The following is a 22,645-nucleotide window of genomic DNA, read 5'->3' as shown; positions in this document are numbered from 1 at the left end:
ATCCAAAAACCTCCCCAAAAAACTCTCCAAAAATTCCTCAGAAATGACCCCAAAACCATCCCCAAACCACACCCCGAAATCATCCCAAAACCACCCCAAAATCAGCCCTGAAACACCTCAAAAATGACACCAAAACCACCCAAAATCACCCCAAATCACCCCAAAACCACCCGAAATCACCCCAAAACCACCCCAGAACTCCTCATCCTCGCCAGGTGCCGCGGGATGCGCCGGTGAGGGCCCGGCACGAACCACAGCAGCGACTCGGCCATGTCGTACAGCTGGGGGCACCGAAACCACCCGAAATCGCCCCAAAATCACCCAAAAATGGCCCCAAAATCACCCCAAAATCAGCCCTAAAGCACCTCAAAAATGAGACCAGAATCACCCCAAAATCACCCCAAAAATGGCCCCAAAATCAGCTGAAAATCTCCACAAAATCACCCCAAAATCACCCAAAATCACCCCAAAATCACCCCAAATCACCCCAAATCACCCGAAATCACCCCAAAATCACCCAAAATCACCCAAAATCAACTCAAAACCAAGGACAAATCATCTCAAAACCAAACCCAAACCCAGCCAGGAAATCACCCAAAAATCGCTGCTGAACCATCCAAACCCACCCCAACAATGACACCAAAAGTGGCCCAAAAACATCCAAACCCAGCCCAAAATCTCCCCACAATGCCTCAAAATCAACCCCAAAAACTCACCAAAAATAGACCCAAAACCGCTCCAGAAACATCCAAAAACCTCCCAAAAAAAACTCTCAAAAAACTCCCTAAAAAGTTCCCAGAAACAACCCCAAAACCACCCCAAACCCGTCCCAAATCCACACCCCGAAATCATCCCAAAACCACCCCAAAATCAGCCCTAAACCACCTCAAAAATGACACCAAAATCACCCAAAATCACCCAAAATCACCCCAGAACTCCTCAAAACCAACCCCAAACCCTTGCCTAAAAGAGCCCCAAAACCGCCCTAAAACCACCCCAGAAACCCCCAAAACCGTCCCAAAAAACTTCCAAAAACCATCCCAGGAATGACCCCAAACCCCCCCTAAAATCAGCCCTGAAACCACCCCAAAACCAGCCCCGAAATCACCCTTAAATCACCCAAAAGTCACCCGAAAATCATCTCAAAATCAACCCCAAAACCACCCCCAAAACAGCCCCGAAACCGCTCCAGAAACACCCAAAAATCGCCTCGAAAAACTCCTTAAAAATTCCTCAAAAATGACCCCAAAACCACCCCAAATCACCACAAAATCATCCAAAATCAGCCAAAATCACTGAAAAATCACGCAAAATCACCCCAAAATCACCCAAAATCACTGCAAAATCACCCCAAATCACCACAAAATCACCCAAAATCACCCCAAAATCACTGCAAAATCACCCCAAAATCACCCAAAATCACTGCAAAATCACCCCAAATCACCCCAAAATCACCCCAAAATCATCCCAGAACTCCTCAAACCCAGCCAGGAAATCACCCAAAAATCGCTGCTGAACCACCCAAAACCGCCCCAACAATGACACCAAAAGCGGCCCAAAATCACCCCAAAAATACCTCTAAGTGAACCCCAAAATCTCACCGAAAACAGCCCCAAAACCACTCCAGAAACATCCAAAAACCTCCCCAAAAAACTCTCAAAAAACTCCCTAAAAAGTTCCCAGAAATGGCCCCAAAACCATCCCCAAACCGCACCCCGAAATCAATACCAAAGCACATAAAAAATGACACTTAAACCACCCAAAATCACCCCAAAATCACCCAAAATCGCCCCAAATCACCAAAATCACCCCAAAATCTCCACAAAATCACCTCAAAACCACCCCAAAATCACCCCAAATCAGCCAAAATCACCACAAAATCATCCAAAATCACCCCAAAACCACCCAAAATCACCCCCAAATCACCCGAAACCACCCAAAATCACCCCAAAAATCATCCCAGAACTCCTCAAGACCAGCCCCAAAAGCAGCCAGGAAATCACCCAAAAATCGCCGCTAAACACCCCAAAACCACCCCGAAAGTGATGCCAAAACAACCCCAAAATCAGCCCAGAAACCACCCCAAAACCACCCCAAAATCATCCCAGAAACATCCAAAAAAATTGGCAAAAAAACCACAAATAAATTGCAAAAAATCCCCCCCAAATCTCCCCAAAATTCAAAAAACCCCCCCAAAAATCAGCAAATAATCTCCCAAAAAATTCCTAAAAATTCCCCAAAAATCAGCAAAAAATCCCAAAAAAATTCCTTAAAAAAAATCCCCAAAAATCACAAAAAATTCCCAATAAATCGCCAAAAAATCACAAATAAATTGCCAACAAATCCCAAAAAATCCCCAAAAATTCTAAAAAAATCCCCCACAAATCAGCAAAAATCCTAAAAATTCTAAAAAATCCCCCCAAAAAATCCTAAAAAATTCCTAAAAAATTCCCAAAAATTCCCAGAAACCCCCCCAAATCTCCCAAATTCCAATAAAATCATTTAAAAATACAAAAAAAAAGCTCCCAAATCACTAAAAAAATTCCTTTTAAAATCCCCCAAAATCGCCAAAAATTTGACAAAAAATCACAAATAAATTACAAAAAAATCCAAAAAAATCCCCCAAAATTCCAAAAAAAATCACCTATAAATCACCAAAAATTCTAAAAAAAGTCCCCCAAAAATAAAAATAAATCTAAAAACAATCCCCAAAAAATCCCCAAAAAATCGCCAAAAAAACACAAATTAATTTTAAAAATCCCCAAAAATCCCCCAAAATTCCCCAAAAAAATCCCCCAATATTCCCCAAAAAAAATCACAAAAAAATTCTAAAAAAATCCAAAAAAATCACCAAAAATCCTGAACAATTCCTTTAAAAATCCCAAAAAATCGATAAAAAAATTCCTCAAAAAATCACAAATTTTTTTGCAAAAAAAATCACAAAAAAGTCCCCCAAAATTCCCCAAAAAATCAGCTAAAAATCACCAAAAAATCTTTAAAAATGAAAAAAAAATCACCAAAAAATGCTTAAAAAAATCCCCAAAAATCGCCAAAAAAACACAAATAAATTTCAAAAAAAATCTCAAAAAAATCCCAAAATCCCCCAAAATCCCCCAAATCCCCGCCCTGGGCCCAGGGCTGCTCATCTCGCTGCCGGCGTCGTTCCTGAGGCGCAGCAGCTCCCGGAGCTCGGGAATGGCTGCCCAAAAACCCCAAATGCCTCCAAATCACCCCAAAATCCCAAACAATCCCCCAAAATTCCCCAAAAAAATCCCCCAATATTCCCCAAAAAAATCACCAAAAAAATTCTAAAAAAATCCAAAAAAATCACCAAAAATCCTGAACAATTCCTTTAAAAATCCCAAAAAATCGATAAAAAATTCCCAAAAAGTCACAAATTTTTTGCAAAAAAAATCCCAAAAAAGTCCCCCAAAATTCCCCAAAAAATCAGGTAAAAATCACCAAAAAATCTTTAAAAATCAAAAAAAAAATCACCAAAAAATGCTAAAAAAATCCCCAAAATCACCAAAAAATCACAAATTAATTGCAAAAACATCCCAAAAAATCCCAAAATTCCCCAAAATCCCCCAAATCCCCGACCTGGGCCCAGGGTGTGCTCATCTGGCGGAAGGCATCGTTCCTGAGCCGCAGCAGCTCCCGGAGCTCGGGAATGGCTGCCCAAAAACCCCAAATGCCTCCAAATTACCCCAAAATTCCAAACAATCCCCAAAAATTACCTAAAAAATCCCCTGAAATATACCATAAAAATCACCCCAAAAATCCTAAAAAAATCCTAAAAAAAATCCCCAAAAATTCGCCAAAAGTCCCAAATCAATTGTAAAAAATCCCAAAAAATCCCCCAAAATTCCTCAAAAAATCACCAAAAAAAAATCACCAAAAAATCTAAAAAAAATCCACGAAAATCACCAAAATCCTGAAAAATTCCTTTAAAAATCCCCAAAAATTCCCAAAAAATTCCCAAAAAATTCCCAAAAGAATCACAAATAAATTTCAAAAATTGCAAAAAAAAAATCCCACAAAATTCCTCCAAAAAATCACCCAAAAAAGTCACCGAAAATCACCCAGAAAAATCACAAAAAAATTCTAAAAAATTCCTAAAAACCCCCCAAAAATCGCCAAAATTTCAAAAAAATCGCCAAAAAATCACAAATTAATTGCAAAAACATCCCAAAAATTCCTCAAAATTCCCCAAAATCCCCAAATCCCCCAAATCCCCGACCCGGGCCCAGGGCTGCTCATCTCGCTGCCGGCGTCGTTCCTGAGGCGCAGCAGCTCCGGGAGCTCGGGAAAGGCTGCCCAAAAACCCCAAATGCCTCCAAATCACCCCAAAATTCCAAACAATCCCCCAAAATTACCTAAAAAATCCCCTGAAAAATACCATAAAAATTCCCAAAAAATCACCCCAAAAATCCTAAAAAAATCCTAAAAAAATCCCCAAAAATTCGCCAAAAGTCCCAAATCAATTGTAAAAAATCCCAAAAAATCCCCCAAAATTCCTCAAAAAATCACCAAAAAAAATCACCAAAAAATCTAAAAAAAATCCACGAAAATCACCAAAAATCCTGAAAAATTCCTTTAAAAATCCCCAAAAATTCCCAAAAAAATTCCCAAAAAATCACAAATAAATTTCAAAAATTGCAAAAAAAAAATCCCACAAAATTCCTCCAAAAAATCACCCAAAAAAGTCACCAAAAATCACCCAGAAAAATCACAAAAAAATTCTAAAAAATTCCTAAAAACCCCCCAAAAATCGCCAAAAATTCAAAAAAAATCGCCAAAAATTCAAAAAAAAACGCCAAAAATTAAAAAAAAAATCGCCAAAAAATCACAAATTAATTGCAAAACATCCCAAAAAATCCCAAAATTCCCCAAATTCCCCCAAAAATCCCCGACCTGGGCCCAGGGCGTGCTCATCTGGCGGAAGGTGTCGTTCATGAGGCGCAGCAGCTCCCGGAACTCGGCGTCGTCGTACGCGAAGCGCTTCCCGAAGACGATGGAGCAGATGACGTTGGACACGGCGCTGCTCAGCAGGAACGTGGGGTCCAAGGGCTCGCCTGGGAATTCGGGGGAAATTCCCCACGTTTTGGGATTTTGGGGGATTTTTTACAATAAAATGAATATTTGGGGGGAAGTCTGCAGCGGTTTTTGGGTGGATTTTGCCCCAAAACTGCCTCAAAACTGCTCCAAAACTGCCCCAAAAATACCTCAAACCCAGCCCAAAACGGCTCCAAAAATACCCCAAAATGGTCCCAAAAATCCCCCAAAATCATCCCAAAATGGTCCCAAAAATCCCCAAAATCATCCCAAAACCTGCCCAAAAATCCCCCAAAATCATCCCAAAACCCACCTGGAATCACCCCAAAATGATCCCAAGAAATGATCCCCAAAATCATCCCAAAATGATCCCCAAAAATGCCCCAAAATCATCCCAAAATGATCCCAAAAAATGATCCCCAAAAATGCCCCAAAATCCTCCCAAAATGATCCCCAAAAATGACCCCAAAACCGTTTCAAAAATGCCCCAAAATTCATCCTAAAAAACCCAAAACAGCCCCAAAATGGCGACTTTGGGGTTTTTGGGGAGGGTTTGGGGTTTTTGGGGAGTGTTTGGGGTGGATTTTGTCCCCAAAATGCTTCAAAACTGCTCCAAAAATACCCCAAAACGATCCCAAAACCATCCCAGAATTATCCCAAAGAAGGATCCCAAAAACCACCTGGAATCACCCCAAAAATCCCCAAAATCAGCCCCAAAAATCCCCAAAATCAGCCCCAAAAATCCCCAAAATCAGCCCCAAAACCCCAAACAGAATCATCCCCAAACCAGGCTGAAATGCCCCAAAATCCCAAAAAGACCCCAAAATGACCCAAAAAATGTTCCCCAAAAATTGATCCCAGAACCCACCCGGAATCACCCCAAAAACAGCCAAAAATTTCATTCCAAAAATCCCCAAAATCAGCCAGAAATCAACCAAAATCAGCCCAAATCAATCCAAAAAATCCCCCAAAATCATCCTAAAATCAGCCCCAAAATATCCCAAAATCGGCCCCAAATGACCCCAAAAAATGATCCCAAAATGCACCCGGAATCACCCCAAAATTATCCCAAAAAATGGTCCCAAAACACCCCAAAATCATCCCAAAACAATCCAAAAAAATACCCCAAAATCAGCCCCAAAATACCCCCAAATCAGCCCAAAAAAATCCCAAAACCACCCCAAAATGATCCCAAAAAATATTCCCCAAAAATGATCCCAAAACCCGCCTGAAATCCCCCCAAAATCATCCCAAAAATACCCCGGAATTTATCCTAAAAACTCAAAATGATCCCAAAAAATCATCCTAAAAACCCCAAAATCACCCCAAAAATACCCAAAATTCACCCCAAAAACCCCAAAATGATCCCAAAAACACCCCAAAATTCACACCAAAAAACCCCAAAAGCATCCCAAAAACCCCAAAATGATCTCCAAAAATCATCCTAAAAACCCCAACCCACCCCAAAAAGCCCCAAAATTCACCCAAAATTATCCCAAAAACCCCAAAATTCACCCCAAAATGACCCCAAAATCCATCCCAAACATCCCTGGGCTGATTTTGAGGTGTTTTTTTTAGGATCATTTTGGGTCATTTCGGCCTCATTCCCGCGGGATTTTTCACCCGATGTTTTTGGGCTGATTTCGGTGATTTTCCCGCCTCCCAAAAAGCCCCAAAACCCCCACAATGATTCCAAAACCCCAAAATGATCCCAAAAATCCCCAAAATTCACCCCAAAACCCCAAAATTATTCCAAAATGATCCAAAAAAACCCAAAAATAATCCCAAAGTGATCCCAAAAAACCTCAAAATGATCCCCAAAACCCCAAAATGATCCCAAAACCCCAAAATTACCCCAAAAACCCCAAAATTATCCCCAAAACCCCCAAAATTCACCCCCAAACCCCTGAAATGATCCCAAAAAACCCCAAAATTCACCCCCAAAACCTCAAAATGATCCCAAAAACCCCTGAAATGATCCCAAAAAAGCCCAAAATCACCCCAAAACCCCCAAAATGATCCCAAAATTCACCCCAAAACCCCTGGGCTGATTTTGAGGTGTTTTTTTGGGATCATTTTGGGTCATTTTGGCCTCATTCCCGAGTAATTTTTTTGGGCTGATTTCGGTGATTTTCCCGCCTCCCAAAAAGCCCCAAAACGCCCCAAAATGATCCCAGAAACCCCAAAATCACCCCAAAACCCCCAAAATGATCCCAAAACCTTCCCAAAATGATCCCAAAAACCCCAAAATGATCCCAAAAACCCCCAAAATCACCGATAAAACCCAAAAAACCCCCACAATTCCCCCCAAAAACCCCTGAAATGATCCCAAAAAACCCCAAAATTAACCCCCAAAACCCCAAAATTATCTCAAAATGATCCCAAAAACCACCTAAAATCATCCCAAAAATACCCCGGAATTACCCTAAAAACCCCAAAATCATCCCAAAAATACCCCAAATTCACCCCAAAAACCCCAAAACCACCCCAAAATGATCCCAAAAAACCCAAAAATCACCCCCAAAACCCCAAAATGATCCCAAAATTCACCCCAAAACCCCTGGGCTGATTTTGAGGTGTTTTTTTGGGATCATTTTGGGTCATTTTGGCCTCATTCCCGAGTGATTTTTCACCCGATTTTTTTGGGCTGATTTCGGTGATTTTCCCCGCCTCCCAAAAAGCCCAAAACCCCCAAAATGATCCCAAAACGCCCCAAAATTCACCCCAAAAACCCCAAAATGATCCCAAAAACCCCAAAATTACCCCAAAACCCCCAAAATGATCCCAAAAACCCCAAAATGATCCCAAAAATACCCCAAAATTCACCCCAAAAAACCCCAAAACCACCCCAAAATGATCCCCAAAACCCCCAAAATCATCCCAAAAAGCCCCAAAATGATCCCAAAAAACCCCAAAATGATCCCAAAAATACCCCAAAATTCACCCCAAACCCCCAAAATTATCCCAAAACCTCCCCCAAAATGATCCCAAAACCCCCAAAATGACCCCAAAATTCACCCCAAAAGCCCTGGGCTGATTCCGGGGTGGATTTTTGGGATCATTTTGGGTCATTTTGGCCTCATTCCTGCGGGATTTTTTGGGGCTGATTTCGGTGATTTTCCCGCCTCCCAAAACGCCCCAAAAGCCCCAAAATGATCCCAAAAACCCCAAAAAGCCCCAAAAGGCCCCAAATCCGGCACCTTTGGCGTGCAGGAGGGCGCGGAGCAGCTCCTGCGCCTCCTCCTGGATGCGGCTCTCGACGCTGCGGCGCCCCATCCCGAAATCCCGCAGCACCGAGAGCGAAAAGCGCCGCAGCCCGCCGCCAGCGCTCGCCCTCCGAGAAAACCACGCCTGGGTTGGGGAGAAATCCACCGAAATTGGGAAAATTGGGGGGAAATCCATGGGAAATGGGAGAAACTGGGGGAAAATCAATGGAAAATGGGGGGAAAACTGGGGAAAAATCCATTGGGGAATGGGGAAAGTCCGTCAGGGAAAAGCGCCGCAGCCGCCGCCAGCGCTCCCCGTCCAAGAAAGCCATGCCTGGATTGGGGGGAAATCCCAGAGAATTGGGAAAATTGGGGTTAAATCCATGGAAAATGGGAAAAAACTGGGGGAAAATCCATTGGGAAAGGGGAAAATCCACCGGAGAATGGGGAAAGTCCGTCAGGGAAAAGCGCCGGAGCTGCTGCTGTCTGAGAAAACCACACCTGGATTTGGGGAGAAATCCCAGAGAATTGGGAAAATTGGGGTTAAATCCATGGGAAATGGGGAAAATTGGGGTTAAATCCATGGGAAATGGGAAAAAAGTGGGGGAAAATCCATTGGGGGAATGGGGGAAATCCATTGGGGAATGGGGAAAATCTGTGCATGTAAACCACGCCTGGGTTTGGGGAAAAATCCTCCAGAATTGGGAAAACTGGGGTAAAATCCATTGGGAAATGGGGAAAATTGGGGGAAAATCCATTGGGGAATGGGGAAAATCCATTGGGAAAGGGGGAAAATCCACTGGGGAATGGGGAAAGTCCGTCAGGGAAAAGCGCCACAGCTGCTGCTGTCCGCAAAAACCACGCCTGGATTGGGGAAAAATCCGAGAGAATTGGGAAAAAATGGTTGGAGAAAAAAAAAAAAGGATTTAAATTGATGGGAAATGGGGAAAAACAGGAGAAAAATCCATTGGGGAATGGGGGAAATCCGTCAGGGAAAAGCGCCGGAGCTGCCGCCAGCGCTCCCCGTCCGAGAAAACCACGCCTGGATTGGGGAGAAATCCCAGAGAATTGGGAAAATTGGGGTTAAATCCATGGGAAATGGGAAAAATTGGGGTTAAATCCATGGGAAATGGGAAAAACTGGGGTTAAATCCATGGAAAATGGGAAAAATTGGGGTTAAATCCATGGAAAATGGGAAAAAAACTGGGGGAAAATCCATTGGGGAATGGGGAAAATCTGTGCATGTAAACCAGGCCTGGGTTTGGGGAAAAATCCACCAAAATTGGTAAAAATTCATCGGGGAAAAAAAAATGGATTTAAATTGATGGGAAATGGGGAAAAACGGGAGAAAAATCCATTGGGGAATGGGGGAAATCCCTTGGGGAAAAGCGCCGGAGCTGCCGGCAGCGCTCCCTGTCCGAGAAAACCATGCCTGGATTTGGGGAGAAATCCGAGAGAATTGGGAAAATTGGGATTAAATCCATGGGAAATGGGAAAAACTGGGGGAAAATCCATTGGGGGATGGGGAAAATCTGTACATGAAAACCACGCCCGGATTCGGGGAAAAATCTACCAAAATTGGGAAAATTGGGGTTAAATCCATTGGGAATTGGGAAAAATTGGGGTTAAATCCATGGAAAACGGGGAAAAACGGGAGAAAAATCCATTGGGAAATGGGGAAAATCGGGTAAAAATCCATGGGAAATGGGAAAAATGGGAGAAAATCCATGGGAAATGGGAAAAATGGGAGAAAATCCATCGGAAATGGGGGAAAATGGGGGAAAATGTGGGAAAATCCATTGGGGAATGGGGAAAATCCATCAGGGAAAAGTGATGGGGGCTGCTGCTGTCCGCAAAAGCCACGCCTGGATTTTGGGGAGAAATCCTCCAGAATTGGGAAAATTGGGGTTAAATCCATGGGGAATGGGGAAAAAAGCTGGGGGAAAATCCATGGAAAATGGGGAAAATCCGTTGGGGAATGGGGAAAATCCGTCAGGGAAAAGCGCCGGAGGTGCCCCCAGCGCTCCCCGTCCAAGAAAGCCACGCCTGGATTGGGGAAAAATCCAAGAGAATTGGGAAAAAATGGTTGGAGAAAAAAAACTGGATTTAAATTGATGGAAAATGGGGAAAAACGGGAGAAAAATCCGTTGGGGAATGGGGGGAAATCCGACAGGGAAAAAGCGCCGCAGCTGCCGGCAGCGCTCCCTGTCCGAGAAAACCACGCCTGGATTTGGGGAGAAATCCGAGAGAATTGGGGAAAATTGGGGGGAAATCCATGGAAAATGGGAAAAATTGGGGTTAAATCCATGGAAAATGGGGAAAAAAACGGGAGAAAAAATCCATTGGGAAATGGGGAAAATCCATTGGGGAATGGGGAAAATCAGGATTAAAATCAATGGGGAATGGGGAAAAATGGGAGAAAAGCCCAAGGGAAAATGGGGAAAATCCCTTGGAAAAGGGCAGAAATTGGGTAAAATCCATGGGAAATGGGAAAAATGGGAGAAAATCCATCGGAAATGGGGGAAAATGGGGGGAAAATGTGGGAAAATCCATTGGGGAATGGGGGAAAATCCATCAGGGAAAAGTGATGGGGCTGCTGCTGTCCGCAAAAACCACGCCTGGATTTGGGGAGAAATCCTCCAGAATTGGGAAAATTGGGGTTAAATCCATGGGGAATGGGGAAAAAAGCTGGGGGAAAATCCATGGAAAATGGGGAAAATCCGTTGGGGAATGGGGAAAATCCGTCAGGGAAAAAGCGCCGGAGCTGCCGCCAGCGCTCCCCGTCCAAGAAAAGCCACGGCCTGGATTGGGGAAAAATCCGAGAGAATTGGGAAAAAATGGTTGGAGAAAAAAAAAATGGATTTAAATTGATGGAAAATGGGGAAAAAACGGGAGAAAAATCCATTGGGGGAATGGGGAAAATCCGACAGGGAAAAGCGCCGGAGCTGCCGGCAGCGCTCCCTGTCCGAGAAAACCACGCCTGGATTTGGGGAGAAATCCGAGAGAATTGGGAAAATTGGGGGGAAATCCATGGAAAATGGGAAAAATTGGGGTTAAATCCATGGAAAATGGGAAAAAACTGGGGGGAAAATCCATTGGGAAATGGGGAAAATCCATTGGGGAATGGGGGAAATCTGTGCATGTAAACCACGCCTGGGTTTGGGGGAAAAATCCTCCAGAATTGGGAAAATTGGGGTAAAATCCATTGGGAAATGGGAAAAATTGGGGGGAAAATCCATTGGGGAATGGGGGAAAATCAGGATGAAAATCAATGGGGAATGGGGAAAAATGGGGAGAAAAGCCCATGGGGAAATGGGGGAAAATCCCTTGGAAAAGGGCAGAAATTGGGGTAAAATCCATGGGAAATGGGAAAAATGGGGGAAAATCCATTGGAAATGGGGGAAAAATGGGGGAAAATGTGGGAAAATCCATTGGGGAATGGGGAAAATCCGTCAGGGAAAAGTGATGGGGCTGCTGCTGTCCGCAAAAAACCACGCCTGGATTTGGGGAGAAATCCTCCAGAATTGGGAAAATTGGGGTTAAATCCATGGGGAATGGGGAAAAAAGCTGGGGGAAAATCCATGGAAAATGGGGAAAATCCGTTGGGGAATGGGGAAAATCCGTCAGGGAAAAGCGCCGGAGCTGCCGCCAGCGCTCCCCGTCCGAGAAAACCACGCCTGGATTGGGGAAAAATCCGAGAGAATTGGGAAAAAATGGTTGGAGAAAAAAAAATGGATTTAAATTGATGGAAAATGGGGAAAAAACGGGAGAAAAATCCATTGGGGAATGGGGAAAATCCGACAGGGAAAAGCGCCGGAGCTGCCGGCAGCGCTCCCTGTCCGAGAAAACCACGCCTGGATTTGGGGAGAAATCCGAGAGAATTGGGGAAAATTGGGGTTAAATCCATGGAAAATGGGAAAATTTGGGGTTAAATCCATGGAAAATGGGAAAAAAACTGGGGGAAAATCCATTGGGGGATGGGGAAAATCCATTGGGGAATGGGGAAAATCTGTACATGAAAACCATGCCTGGATTCGGGGAAAAATCCTCCAGAATTGGGAAAATTGGGGTAAAATCCATGGGAAATGGGGAAAATTTGGGTTAAATCCTTGGAAAATGGGGAAAAAACTGGGGAAAAATCCATTGGGGAATGGGGAAAATCTGTCAGGGAAAAGCGCCGGAGCGGCTGCTGTCTGAGAAAACCACGCCTGGATTTGGGGAGAAATCAACCGAAATTGGGAAAAAACTCATTGGGGAAAAAAAATGGATTTAAATTGATGGGAAATGGGGAAAAACGGGAGAAAAATCCATTGGGGAATGGGGAAAATCCCTTGGGGAAAATCGCCGGAGCTGCCGGCAGCGCTCCCTGTCCGAGAAAACCACGCCTGGATTTGGGGAGAAATCCAAGAGAATTGGGGAAAATTGAGGTTAAATCCATGGGAAATGGGGAAAATTTGGGGTTAAATCCATGGAAAATGGGGAAAAATGGGAGAAAAATCCATTGGGGAATGGGGAAAATCCGTCAGGGAAAAGCGCCGGAGCTGCCGCCGTACATGAAAACCACGCCTGGATTTGGGGGGAAATCCGCCAGAATTGGGAAAAATCCCTGAGAAATGGCTGGGGGGAAAGAATCTGAGGGAAAATGAGGGAAAATGGATGGAAATGGGGAAAAATCCCTTGGGAAGGGGCAGAAATTGGGGTTAAATCCATGGGAAATGGGGAAAAGTGGATAGAAAATGGGGGAAAATCTGGGGGAAATGGGGAAAAATGGGGGAAAATGGGGGGAAATGGGGAAAATTCTGTGGGAAATGGGGAAAAAATGGGGAAAATTCTGTGGGAAATGGGGAAAAATGGGGAAAATCCATGGGAAATGGGGGAAAATCCATTGGGAAATGGGGAAAATCTGCACATGAAAACCACGCCTGGATTTGGGGAAAAATCCACCAGAATTGGGAAAATTTGGATTAAATCCATTGGGAATTGGGAAAAATTGGGGTTAAATCCATGGAAAATGGGAAAAAACTGGGGGAAAATCCATGGGAAATGGGGAAAATCCATTGGGAAGGAGCAGAAATTGGGGTTAAATCCACGGGAAATGGGAAAAAGATGGCGGAAATCCTTTGGGAAATGGGGAAAAATCATGGAAAATGGGGGGAAATTGGGGAAAAATTCATTGGGAAGAATTTTGGTGTTTAAATGAATGGAAAATGGGGAGAAAAATCAATATGAAATAGGGGAAAATGCATTGGGAAGGGGCAGAAATTGGGGGTTAAATCCGTGGGGAAATGGGGGAGAAAACCTCTGGGAATGGGGAAAAATCCATGGGAAATGGGGAAAAATTGGAAAATGGGGGGAAATTCATGGGAAAATGGGTTAAGGAAAGAATGGGAAAATGGGGAAAATTCATGGAAAATCGGGAAAATCCGCCAGGGAGAGGCGCCAGAGCTGCGAAAAACCACGCCTGGGAATGGGGCAAAATGTGGGAGTTTTTGGGATAATTCTGGGGTTATTTTGGGGTGGTTTAGGGGTATTTTGGGGTGGTTTTTCAGGACGATTTTTCGGGATAATTTTGGGGTCATTTTTGGGGAATTCTAGGATGTTTTGGGGTGGTTTCGGGTGATTTTGGGGTATTTTCAGGTGGTTTTTCAGGACCATTTTTCAGGATGGTTTTGGGGCGGTTTTGGAGTTTTTGGGGTATTTTTTGGGTGGTTTTGGAGTTTTTTTGGGGTGGTTTAAGATGGTTTTTCAGGATATTTTTGGGGCGGTTTTGGGGAGTTTTTTGGGGTGTTTTTGGGATGGTATTGGAGTTTTTTTAAGGGTATTTTTGGGGTGATTCTGAGGAGATTTTTGGGGTGCTTTTCCAGGGCAATTTTTTGGGGTGATTTTGGGCTATTTTGGGATGGCTTTGGGCTGGTTTTTCAGGACGATTCTTCGGGATAATTTTGGGGTCATTTTTGGGAATTCTAGGATGTTTTGGGGTGATTTTGGGGGGGTTTCGGGTGATTTTGGGGTATTTTCAGGTGGTTTTTCAGGACCATTTTTCAGGAAGGTTTTGGGGCGGGTTTTGGGGTATTTCGGGGTGGTTTTGGAGTTTTTGGGGTATTTTTGGGTGGTTTTGGAGTTTTTTTGGGGTGGTTTGGGATGGTTTTTCAGGACCATTTTCCAGGATATTTTTGGGGAGTTTTTGGGGTATTTTTGGGGATGGTATTGGAGTTTTTTTAGGGTAATTTGGGGGTGATTTTGAGGAGATTTTGGGGTGCTTTTCCAGGGCAATTTTTTGGGGTGATTTTGGGCTATTTTGGGATGGCTTTGGGCTGGTTTTGCAGGACGATTCTTCGGGATAATTTTGGGGTCATTTTTGGGAATTCTAGGATGTTTTTGGGGTGATTTCGGGTGATTTTGGGTGATTTTGGGGTATTTTCAGGTGGTTTTTCAGGACCATTTTTCAGGATGGTTTTGGGGCGGTTTTGGGGTATTTCGGGGTGGTTTTGGAGTTTTTGGGGTATTTTTTGGGTGGTTTTTGGAGTTTTTTTGGGGTGGTTTGGGATGGTTTTTCAGGATATTTTTGGGGCCGTTTTGGGGCGTTTTGGGGTATTTTTGGGATGGTATTGGAGTTTTTTTAGGGTTTTTTGGGGTGATTTGGAGATTTTGGGGTGCTTTTCCAGGGCAATTTTTTGGGGTGATTTTGGGCTATTTTGGGATGGCTTTGGGCTGGTTTTGCAGGATGATTTTTCGGGATAATTTTGGGTGATTTGGAGCTATTTTTGGGTGGTTCTGGGGTTATTCTGGGGTGGTTTTAGGGTGACTTCGAGGTTGTTTTGGGCTATTTTGGGCTGGTTTTGGGGAGTTTTGGGCTGATTTTGAGGTGGATTTTCAGGGTAAATTTTCGGGGTAATTTTGGGCTCTTTTGGGATGGTTTTGAAGTGGTTTTGGGCTGGTTTTGGGCTGGTTTTTCAGGGTAATTTTTCGGGATAACTTTGAGCTGGTTTTGGGGCGGTTTCAGGTTTTTGGGGTGGTTTTGTGCTATTTTGAAGTGGTTTTTCAGGATGATTTTTGGGATCGTTTTGGGGTGATTTTGGGGTTGTTTCTGGGGTGATTTCGAGGTGGTTTTTGGGAGGCTTTGGGGGTGGATTTTCAGGACCATTTTTCAGGATAATTTTGGGCCGATTTTGGGGTGGATTTTCAGGGCAAATTTTTGGGATAATTTTGGGCTGTTTTGGGATGGTTTTGAGGTTGTTTTGGGCCGGTTTTGGGCTGGTTTTTCAGGGCAAATTTTTTGGGATATTTTGGGGTGGTTTTGGGGTAATTTCAGGGTGGTTTGGAGCTATTTTGGAGTGGTTTTTCAGGACAATTTTTTGGGATAATTTTGAGGTAATTTTGAGGTGATTCTGGGGTGGTTTTGGGGTATTTTTGGGTTGTTCTGGGGTGATTTCAAGGTGGTTTTTCAGGACCATTTTCAGGATAATTTTGGGGTGATTTCAGGACAGTTTTGGGGTGATTCTGGAGTGGTTTTGAGGTGATTTTGGCATGGTTTTTCAAGGCAATATTTTGGGATAATTTCGGTCTATTTCAGGGTGGTTTTGGGCTATTTTGGGGTGGTTTTTCAAGACCATTTTTCAGGATAATTTTGGGGTGGTTTTGAAATAATTCAGGGGTAGTTTTGAGGCTGTTTTGGGGCAGCTTGGGGGAGTTTTGGGGTCATTCTGGGGTGGTTTTGAGGTTGTTTTGGGGTGGTTTTTGGGAGTTTTGGGGTCGTTCCGGGGTGGTTTTGAGGTTGTTTTGGGGTGGTTTTGGGGAGTTTTGGTGTCGTTCTGGGGTGGTTTTGAGGTTTTTTTTAGAGTGATTTTTGTGGTGGTTTTGTGGTAGTTTCTCAGGGCAATTTTTCGAGATAAATTTGGGTTTTTTTGGGGTGGTTTTCAGGAGGATTCGGGGGTGTTCTGGGGCTCTCACCGTATCCCCTGAAGGTGCTCTCGAGGGTGGGAACGCGCCCCGCGCCCCGCGAACGCCTCGGGGTTCCCCACGAGCGCCTCGCGCACGGCCTCGGTCCCGCACAGCACCACCACGGGCCGCGGGCCCAGCCACACTGTGAACACTGGCCCGTAGCGCTCGCGCAGCTGGGGACGGGAAAATCCCAAAAATCCCATCAAAATCCAAAAAAAATCCCCATCAAAATCCCGCAAAATCCCTTCAAAATCCCATTAAAACGGACCCAAACCCAGCCCAGCCACACCGTGAACACCGGCCCGTAGCGCTCGCGCAGCTGGGGACGGGAAAATCCCAAAAATCTCCTCAAAATCCCATCAAAATCAACCAAAAATCCCTAAAAATCCCAAGAAAATCCCATCAAAATCCAAAAAAATCCAAAAAAAATCCAAAAAAAATCCCATGAAAAATCAACCCAAACCCGGCCCAGCCACACCGTGAACACCGGCCCGCAGCGCTCGCGCAGCTGGGGATGGGAAAATCCCAAAAAATTACATCAAAATCCAAAAAAATCCCATCAAAATCCCCAAAAATCCCTTCAAAATCCCATTAAAATCAAAATCCCCAAAAAATCCCTTCAAAATCCCATTAAAATGACCCAAACCCAGCCCAGCCACACCGTGAGCACCGGCCCGTAGCGCTCGCGCAGCTGGGGACGGGAAAATCCCAAAAATCCCACCAAAATAAAAAAAAAAATCCCTTGAAAATCCCAAAAAATCCCATCAAAATCCAAAAAAATCCCATCAAAATCAGCCAAATCCCATTAAAATGGCCCAAAATCCCGTTAAAATCAACCAAAATCAACCCAAACCCGGCCCAGCCACACCGTGAACACTGGCCCGTAGCGCTCGCGCAGCTGCAAGGGGAAAATCCCAAAAATCCCATCAAAATCAGCCAAAAATCCCCAAAAATCCCATCAAAATCAGCCAAAATCCCATTAAAACGGACCCAAACCCAGCCCAGCCACACCGTGAACACGGCCCGTAGCGCTCGCGCAGCTGGGGACGGGGAAAATCCCAAAAATCTCCTCAAAATCCATCAAAATCAACCAAAAATCCCCAAAAATCCCAAAAAATCCCATCAAAATCCAAAAAAAATCCCAAAAAATCCAAAAAATCCCATCAAAATCAACCCAAACCCAGCCCAGCCACACCGTGAGCACCGGCCTGTAGCGCTCGCGCAGCTGCGAGGGAAAATCCCAAAACATCCCATCAAAATCCCATAAAAACCCAAAAAAAATCCCATCAAAATCCCATCAAAATCCAAAAAAATCCCATCAAAATCAACCAAAAATCCCATCAAAATCAACCAAAATCCCATTAAAGTCAACCCAAACCCGGCCCAGCCACACCGTGAACACCGGCCCGTAGCGCTCGCGCAGCTGGGGACGGGAAAATCACCAAAAATCCCATCAAAATCAAAAAAAATCCCATCAAAATCCCATAAAAATCCCATCAAAATCCCATAAAAATCCAAAAAAACCCCAAAAAAATCAACGAAAATCCCATCAAAATCAACCAAAATCTCATTAAAGTCAACCCAAGCCCAGCCCAGCCACACCGTGAGCACCGGCCCGTAGCGCTTGCGCAGCTGCAAGGGGAAAATCCCAAAAAATCACAAAAAAATCCCATCAAAATCCAGTAAAATCCCCAAAAATCCCAAAAAATCCCATCAAAATCCAAAAAAAATCCCAAAAAATCCCAAAAAATCCCATCAAAATTAAAAAAAAATCCCAAAAAATCCCATCAAAATCAACCAAAATCCCATCAAAATCAACCCAAACCCGGCCCAGCCACACCGTGAGCACCGGCCCGTAGCGCTCGCGCAGCTGGGAGGGGAAAATCCCAAAAAATACCATCAAAATCCAAAAAAACCCCAAAAAATCCCATCAAAATCCCATAAAAATCCCCAAAAAACCCCATCAAAATCAACCAAAACCCCATCAAATCAACCAAAACCCCATCAAAATCAACCAAAATCCCATTAAAGTCAACCCAACCCCAGCCCAGCCACACCGCGAACACCGGCCTGTAGCGCTTGCGCAGCTGCACGGGGAAAATCACAAAAAATCACAAAAAATCCCATCAAAATCCAATAAAATCCCAAACAATCCCATTAAAATCCCAAAAAATCCCTTGAAAATCAAAAAAAATCCTTAAAAAATCCCAAAAATTCAGTCAAAATTGGACCAAATTCACTGAAAATTCCATCAAAATGCCTAAAATCCCACCAAAATCCCTAAAAATCCCATCAAAATTGGACCAAATTCACCCAAAATCCCAGCAAAGTTCAAAAAATTCCATTGAGACCTCAAAAAATCCCATCAAAATGGACCCAAATCCCATGAAAATCAACCCAAACCCAGCCCAGCCACACCGTGAGCACCGGCCCGTAGCGCTCGCGCAGCTGGGGACAGGAAAATCACCAATAAAATCCCTTCAAAATCCAATAAAATCCCATAAAAATCCCAAAAATCCCTTCAAAATTGGACCAAATTCACCCAAAATCCCATCAAAATCCCGAAAAATCCCTTCAAAATCAACCAAAATCCCATTAAATGGGCCCAAACCCAGCCCAGCCACACCTTGAGCACCGGCCCGCAGCGCTCGCGCAGCTGGGGAGGGGAAAATCCCAAAAATCCCATCCAAGTCCCATCAAAATCCCATCCAAATCCCAAAAAATTCCCAAAATTCCCGATTTTTCCTCCGAAATTCCATATTCCGCAGGGATTGGAGGGTTCAGGGGGTGGAGGGTTTTAAACCCCCTAAAACCCCTCTAAAAACGCCAAACAACCCCTTTAAAAAACCTTAAAAACCCTGGAAAATTCCCCCAAAAATTCCCCCTAAAATTCTCAAAGAATTCCCAAAAAATTCCCAAATTCCCAAATATCCCAAAACTCCCGAATTTCGCCCCAAATCGCACCTCGAGCAGGGACTGGAAGGTTCAGGGTGGTCCAAATCCCCCTAAAAATACCCTAAAAAAAGCCCAAAACCCCCCGAAAAACAGAAAAAAAAATCACAAAAAATTCCCAAAAATTCCCAATTTTCCCAAACCCGCCGGATTTCGTCCCAGATCGCACCTTGAGCAGCGAGTGCAGCGTGCAGGGGGGGGTCCTAAACCCTCTAAAAACCCCTCTAAAAACACCTAAAAAACCCCTAAAAACCCAAAAAAATCCGGGGAAAAAAATCCCCAAAAAATCCCAAAAAATTCCCCAAAATTCCCAAACTCCCAATTTTCGCAAAACCGACGGATTTTCTCCCAAAAGTGCACCTTGAGCAGCGAGTGCAGCGTGCAGAGGGGGTCCAAAACCCTCTAAAAACCCCTCTAAAAACCCCTCAAAACCCTGAAAAAAACCCTAAAAACGCCGTAAAAATGCAGAGAAAAAAATCCCAAAAAATTCTCAAAAAATTACCAAACTCCCAATTTTCCCAAAACCGCCGGATTTCGCCCCAAAATCGAACCTGGAGCAGCGAGTGCAGCGTGCAGGGGGGGTCCTAAACCCTCTAAAAACCCCTCTAAAAACGCCTAAAAAATGCTTAAAACCCCTTAAAAATGCCAAAAAAACGCGGGGGAAAAAAATCCGCAAAAAATCCCAAAAAATTCCCAAAAATCCCCAAACTCTCAATTTTCCCAAAATCCCCGGATTTCACCCAGATCGCACCTTGAGCAGCGAGTGCAGCGTGCAGGGGGGGGGGTCCCAAAACCCTCTAAAAACCCCTCTAAAAACACCTAAAAACCTTGAATAAAACCCTAAACACACCGTAAAAATGCAGGGGAAAAAAATCCCAAAAAAATTCTCAAAAAATTCCCAAAAATCCCCAAACTCCCAGTTTTCCCCAAACCCACCGGATTTTTCCCCAAAAGCGCACCTTGAGCAGCGAGTGCAGCGTGCAGGGGGGGGTCCCAAATCCTCTAAAAACACCTAAAAAACCCGTAAAACGGCCCAAAAACACAGGGAAAAAATCCCCAAAAAATCCCAAAAAATTCCCCAAAATCCCCAAACTCCCAGTTTTCCCAAAATCCCCGGATTTCACCCCAGATCGCACCCTTGAGCAGCGAGTGCAGTGTGCAGGGGGGGGTCCTAAACCCTCTAAAAACCCCTCTAAAAACACCTAAAAACCCTGAAAAAAACCTTAAAAACGCCAAAAAAACATGGGGAAAAAAAAAAAATTCCCAAACTCCCAATTTTCCCAAAACCCCCAGATTTTCCCCCAAAATCGCAACTTGAGCAGCGAGTGCAGCGTGCAGGGTGGGGGTCCCCAAACCCTCTAAAAACCCCTCTAAAAACACCTAAAACCCCCCTAAAAAAGCCCAAAAAACGCGGGGGAAAAAAATCCCCCAAAAATTCCCAAAAATTCGCAAAATTCCCAATTTTCCCAAACCCGCCGTATTTCGCCCCAAAATCGCACCTTGAGCAGCGAGTGCTGCGTGCAGGGGGGGGTCCTAAACCCTCTAATAACCCCTCTAAAAACGCCTAAAAAATCCTTAAAACCCCCTAAAAACGCCCAAAAAACGCGGGGAAAAAAACCCCCAAAAAATCCCCAAAAAATTCCCAAAAATCCCCAAACTCCCAGTTTTCCCAAAACCGCCGGATTTCGCCCCAGATCGCACCTTGAGCAGCGAAGTGCAGCGTGCAGGGGGGTCCTAAACCCTCTAAAAACACCTCTAAAAACACCTAAAAACCCTGAAAAAAACCCTAAACACGCCGTAAAAATGCAGGGGAAAAAAATCCCAAAAAATTCTCAAAAAATTCCCAAATTCCCAATTTTCCCAAACCCGCCGGATTTCGCCCCAGAAGCGCCCTTTGAGCTGCGAGTGCAGCGTGCAGGGGGGGGTCCTAAACCCTCTAAAACCCCTCTAAAAACACCTAAAAACCTTGAAAAAATCCCTAAAAACGCCCGTAAAAATGCAGGGGGAAAAAATCCCAAAAAATTCTCAAAAAATTCCCAAATTCCAATTTTCCCAAACCCGCCGGATTTCGCCCCAGAATCGCACCTTGAGCAGCGAGTGCAGCGTGCAGGGGGGGGGTCCCAAATCCTCTAAAATCCCCTCTAAAAACACCTAAAGACACCCCGAAAAACACCCAAAATACGCAGGGAAAAAAAATCCCAAAACATCCCCAAAAATTCCCAAAAATCCCCAAACTCCCAATTTTCCCAAAACCGCCGGATATCGCACCTTGAGCAGCGAGTGCAGCGTGCAGGGGGGATCCCAAACCCTCTAAAAACACCTAAAAAAATCCTTAAAACCCCCTAAAAACGCCCAAAAAACGCGGGGAAAAAAAATCCCAAAAAATCCCAAAAAATTCCCAAAAATCCCCAAACTCCCAATTTTCCCAAACCCGCCGGATTTCGCCCCCAGATCGCACCTTGAGCAGCGAGTGCAGCGTGCGGAAGGGCGAGAGCTGCAGCAGGTTGCCGAGCAGCGGCAGCGCGGGCGGGCCCGGCGGGAGGCGCGCGGCCACCGCGCGATGTCGCGACAGCAGCGACAGCAGCGACAGCGCCACCAGCAGCGCCACCAGCAGCGGCGGCGCGGTGGCACCGGGCGACAGCAGCGACAGCAGCGACAGCGCCACAGCCAGCAGCGCCACCAGCAGCGGCGACATGGTGGCACCGGGGGACAGCGGGACAGAGGGACAGAGGGACAGAGGGACAGCGAGGGGGACAGAGAGGGGACAGCGGGTTTAAAGGGCGGGAGGTGGCGCAAGGGGAGGGGACAGGGAGGGGACAGAGGGACAGACACGGGACAGAGGGACAGGGGACAGGGAGGGACAAAGGGACAGGGATAGAGGGGACAGAGGGACAGGGAGGGGACAGAGGGACAGGGGGGACAGAGGGGACAAAGGGACAGGGGGGACAGAGGGACAGAGGGGACAGAGGGACAGGGAGGGGACAGAGGGGACAAAGAGACAGGGGGGACAGGGAGGGACAAAGGGACAGGGGGACAGAGGGGACAGATGGACAGTGGGGACAGACAGGGGACACAGGGACAGGGAGGGGACAGAGGGACAGGGTGGGAACAGGCAGGGGACAGTGAGGGGACAATGCTGGGTGCGGCACAGGCTTGGGGACACCACGGGGACACCATGGGGACAGGGTTGGGGACAGTGACACCACGGGGACACCATGGGGACAGGGTTGGGGACAGTGACACCATGGGGACACCATGGGGACAGGGTTGGGGACAGTGACACCACGGGGACACCATGGGGACAGGGTTGGGGACAGCCCCAGGGTGGCACAGACACCGTGGGGGACACCACCGGGGACACCATGGGGACAGGGTTGGGGACAGCCCCAGGGTGGCACAGACACCGTGGGGACACCACGGGGACACCATGGGGACAGGGTTGGGGGACAGCCCCAGGGTGGCACAGGCACCATGTGGACAGGGTTGGGGAC

At 45.3% G+C, this 22,645-nt stretch overlaps 1 protein-coding gene across 1 annotated transcript; it reads right to left on the bottom strand.

Annotated features, from left to right (window-relative positions):
* Window positions 1-6: 6 nt before the first annotated feature.
* Window positions 7-21,963, bottom strand: LOC135292266 (cytochrome P450 2G1-like). The gene is given in 7 exon segments (XM_064406474.1): window positions 7-281; window positions 4,915-5,075; window positions 8,256-8,351; window positions 11,885-11,938; window positions 16,212-16,251; window positions 16,253-16,375; window positions 21,613-21,963. Coding segments are annotated over 7 exon segments (816 nt in total). The 5' UTR covers window positions 21,850-21,963; the 3' UTR covers window positions 7-176.
* Between the last annotated feature and the right edge of the window lie 682 nt (window positions 21,964-22,645).

The sequence above is a fragment of the Passer domesticus genome, unplaced genomic scaffold (assembly GCF_036417665.1).
Source record: "Passer domesticus isolate bPasDom1 unplaced genomic scaffold, bPasDom1.hap1 HAP1_SCAFFOLD_260, whole genome shotgun sequence".
NCBI classification, from domain to species: Eukaryota; Metazoa; Chordata; class Aves; order Passeriformes; family Passeridae; genus Passer; species Passer domesticus.
The sequence above is the reverse complement of the archived record's forward strand: the minus strand, read 5'-3'. Positions and strand labels throughout refer to the sequence as shown.